At 39.9% G+C, this 3,729-nt stretch overlaps 1 protein-coding gene across 1 annotated transcript in view; it reads right to left on the bottom strand.

The window, feature by feature from the left end:
- The window catches only part of LOC128897042 (axoneme-associated protein mst101(2)-like), a 5,491-nt gene extending 2,286 nt beyond the window's left edge, over positions 1-3,205 (bottom strand). Inside the window, exons 1-5 of the mRNA XM_054160689.1 lie at positions 3,107-3,205; positions 1,672-1,791; positions 1,384-1,578; positions 870-1,054; positions 227-347 (exon numbers count right to left, since the gene is read on the bottom strand). Coding sequence (XP_054016664.1) covers positions 227-347; positions 870-1,054; positions 1,384-1,578; positions 1,672-1,791; positions 3,107-3,190 — 705 coding nt within the window. The 5' untranslated portion in view covers positions 3,191-3,205. The remainder of the gene's footprint in view (positions 1-226; positions 348-869; positions 1,055-1,383; positions 1,579-1,671; positions 1,792-3,106) is intronic.
- Positions 3,206-3,729: the final 524 nt, after the last annotated feature.

The raw sequence follows: 3,729 nt of genomic DNA, 5'->3' as shown, positions 1-3,729 counted from the left end.
ATTTTTGTTGTAGTAGATGAAATATGTATTGTACAATACTAATCTCTAATGTACATGTATGGTGTGGATGATTCTATTATAAATGCATCATGTAATTTCTATAATTCTCTACAATGTCGTTTCTAACAACTAAATTTATTAAAAGTAAATATCATTTATAATACTAATGCTATAAAAGTAATAATTGGTCTTTCCTCCTGTGCAGGATATTTTTCTTAACACCAACTTCCTTCTCCTCATGTGCCTTGGCATCCTGCAAATATTTATTCGCAAATATATGACTTTCTCTTTCAGCTTCGAATTCTTCCCTTTCCTTCCCTTTCGTATTCTTCTCATTTTCTTCCATTCTGAAAGGAAGACCCAATTTTTTCCTGTCGATGACTGTTAACAAACATTACCAGAAGCTTTTTATTTAAATACAGGTTGTCCCAAAAATGTTGTAACACATTGAAAGGGGTGGTTCGGGAGGTGATTTGAAACAACTTTTTCCTTAGCGAAAATGTTGTCCGAGGCTTCGTTGAGGAGATATTACCGGAAAACACTGACCAATCAGAGCGCGCGGATACCGCTGGAGCGGCCGCGGTAGCGAAGGCTACGAGCTAAGCGGCCGCGTCCAATGTCCTTCGATGCACGTCGAGTCGCTTGTTCGCGTACAAGCGCGGCCGCTTAGCACATAGCCTTCGCTACCGCGGCAGCTTCACCGGTATCCGCGCGCTCTGATTGGTCAGTGTTTTCCTTTAATATCTCCTTAACGAGGCCTCGGCCAACATTTTCGCTAAGGAAAAAGTTGTTTCAAATCACCTCCCGAACCACGTCTTTCAAGCTGTTACAACATTTTCGGGACACCCTGTATGCATATAGAAACTTACTGTCTCTTCAGCAACGTGGCATATTTCATCTGTTTCTGGATTTGTTCTTCCGTTGTTCGTTTCTTCTCTTCCTCGTATTTCGCGACGTCGGCTTTCATCGAACTCACGTAGCTCGTTTCTTCGTCTTTATCGATGTCTTTCAGAGTTTCTCTGAATTTCATTTGAGCGTCCAGCTCCCTCAAGCACTGCGAAGCATGTATCCAAATCATTCCGAGCCTAGTATAATTCCATCACTTTTGAGGAATAATTTCTTCTCTTTCTTCTTTTACATAATTCTGTATAATTATCTCTATAACTTCTATATTATATAGCATATTATAATATATGTAAGAGTCTAATCGGAAAAACTAATCCACGGAGATTCGAACCCACGATCCTCGGATCCAAAGACAACCGCTTTACCCAAACGACTAATTCCCGTACTCTACGTTTCATATTCTCGTTTGACTACTTATTGAAACCATAACCTCTACAATTTCTTCCACATCTTTCTTCGCAATCACAATTCTCATACCTCTGAGGTAAGCAGAGCCTGATTGATTCGTCTGCACATAGGTTTCTTATAAAGAATTAATTTCTTCGCTTGGTTTATGACTTCCGCTCTCTCGGCTGCTCTTCTTTCGAGACTATCCTTGACGAACTTCTCCCTTTCCTCTTCAGCTTGTCTTTCTTTCTCCAGAAGCTCCTGTACCCTCTGCTTTTTTGCATCCTTTCAAACACATTATGCTTCGTTAAATCCATTACGTTTTAATAAAAGATCCTAGAATTTCGCTTTAACGTACTTTAAACGAACACTAGGTACCTTCGCAACAGTAATAAACAATTCTGATTTCGTTGTCTGACTTTCTTCTTTCTGCGCGGAGGGAGTCACGCAGCAGTGCTGAGAATTTTTTCGACACGATTCCGCAGTGTTCTCAGCCATCTATTTCAAAGAACATGTTTTTGTAAATATTCTTCTATTTACAACGAAAAGAAATAGTTCGTTACAAAGTTACGTATTAATTTATGGAAATGGTAGGCGTTAATAGATAAATAGAGGCGCCTTCAGGGACTGTAGCGGTGTTTGTAGCTACAGTACGGGCATAGCAACCCCGTGGTACCCTAGCTAGAGGGGGGCTAGAAGTGGTCAGCGGGCCCCAATAGATGAGAAATAAGAGATACCGCAAACACTATTAAAACAATGCAGGAGTCATGCAAGACAATGATAAGAAAAATGGAAATGAGCTTAGTAATAAGTAAGCAATAGTGCAATAACTTTGTACAATAATAATAAGTTACCCAATTTGACTCTTTGGGGTACGGTGAGATTAAAAGTGTCCCACCTTTTTGATGGACCGTAACGCATTGCGGGACGCTTTTAATCCCACCTCGAAATTTTGCAACAGCTGCATGCGTATAGGTGCGATACGTTCATTAATAAAAATATAACAATTTTGTTTGATTTAAAACGCAATAAAATTCCTGTGCCGCAAACAGTTAAATAAATCAACGAATTAATAGACAATAGCGAATAGATTTACGGTTACTATTTATTTCGTAATATTCTCCGTAGCCAAGGAAAGTTTCCTATATAAAATTCAGTCCGAACACTTTGAGATTAGGAGAGCGTCGAAACATAGTGTCGACGAAAACATAGTCCTCGAGCCATTCCTCCTTAGCAACTGTAACTCGGTGTCGAGTTACAGCGTTTACGTTCTTCGTCGAAGGCTTTGGCCGTTGGAGGAACACCTGCCTTCAAATAAGCCGATTCGTAGCAGGCTCTCGCTCAAATTTGTCAGATAGAACGAGAGAACACGTGTTATTGAGATAAGTCGACAGTCGAGACACTCGAGCCCAACGTTCCGCGAGCTCGAGAAAAAAAAAAGAAGCTTCTCGATGAAACGTATACCGTTAGCGGCTTCGTCTGCACGTGCGGGTTCTGATTCGTAGAAATAAAATATTCGTGACCAAGTATTGCCAACAGAAATCGAAAAAAAAACTCGAAAGTAGTGTTCCTCTACTTACACAAATTTCTACATTTTGCATTCGAGAGTTAAGTAGAAGTAATAAACAGAGAAGTATCGAGTTTCGATATTAAAATATCGTCAACAGAAATCGAAGAACGTTCCCCTGAACGTTCCATTAAACAAATTTCGACGTTTTGCACTCGAGAGGTTGGTAGAAGTCCCGACAGAAATATCGAGCTCGGATATTCCATCGAGCAAGAAAAGATTTAACCGGAAGGCTCGAAGACATACTTTGACGTGCTCCGATGGCTTCCTTGTTGTTTCATTTGGCTTTTCAGCAATTGCAGACGCGTTGCATTGCACTACTGTGGCCATGATCAAGATCACACAGGAACGAAGCAAATTTTCACGTGCAACACACCAAAAATTACGGTGCAATAAACCAAAGTCTGCGATGACTTTCTTGTGAGATGTTGTGGTTGACTTTGGACCTTTAGACTGCGTGGTATGGTTGCCTTGGAAACTATATTGGAACAATCGATACGTGGTTGGAGATTTTTAGGTATACAAAGGGCATATTTTGATATTTAACAAAAAGTACAGTATCACAATCAAAGTTTGCAATAAGTTTCTTTTAAGACGTCGTGGACGATTTTAGATGCTTTAGAATTTTAGATGGCGTGATGTCATTGCCTTGGACACAAGATTGAAATAATTGGTAATATTCAGAGACTTTAGGATTACAAAGGGCTACTTTGGTAATTTGAAGCCACCCTGGGCCCTAGTTATTAAAATCAAGTGCTACCATGTGTAGGTATCCGCCATTTTGTTACTCACTGTTCTTCCTCATTCTACTATTATTATTCCAACTTTCCTTTAAACCTCTAGATGGTGTGATGTCATTGCCTTGGAAA

This window comes from Hylaeus anthracinus, unplaced genomic scaffold, assembly GCF_026225885.1.
Source record: "Hylaeus anthracinus isolate JK02 unplaced genomic scaffold, UHH_iyHylAnth1.0_haploid 11978, whole genome shotgun sequence".
NCBI classification, from domain to species: Eukaryota; Metazoa; Arthropoda; class Insecta; order Hymenoptera; family Colletidae; genus Hylaeus; species Hylaeus anthracinus.
This window is presented reverse-complemented; position numbering and strand designations above follow the sequence as displayed.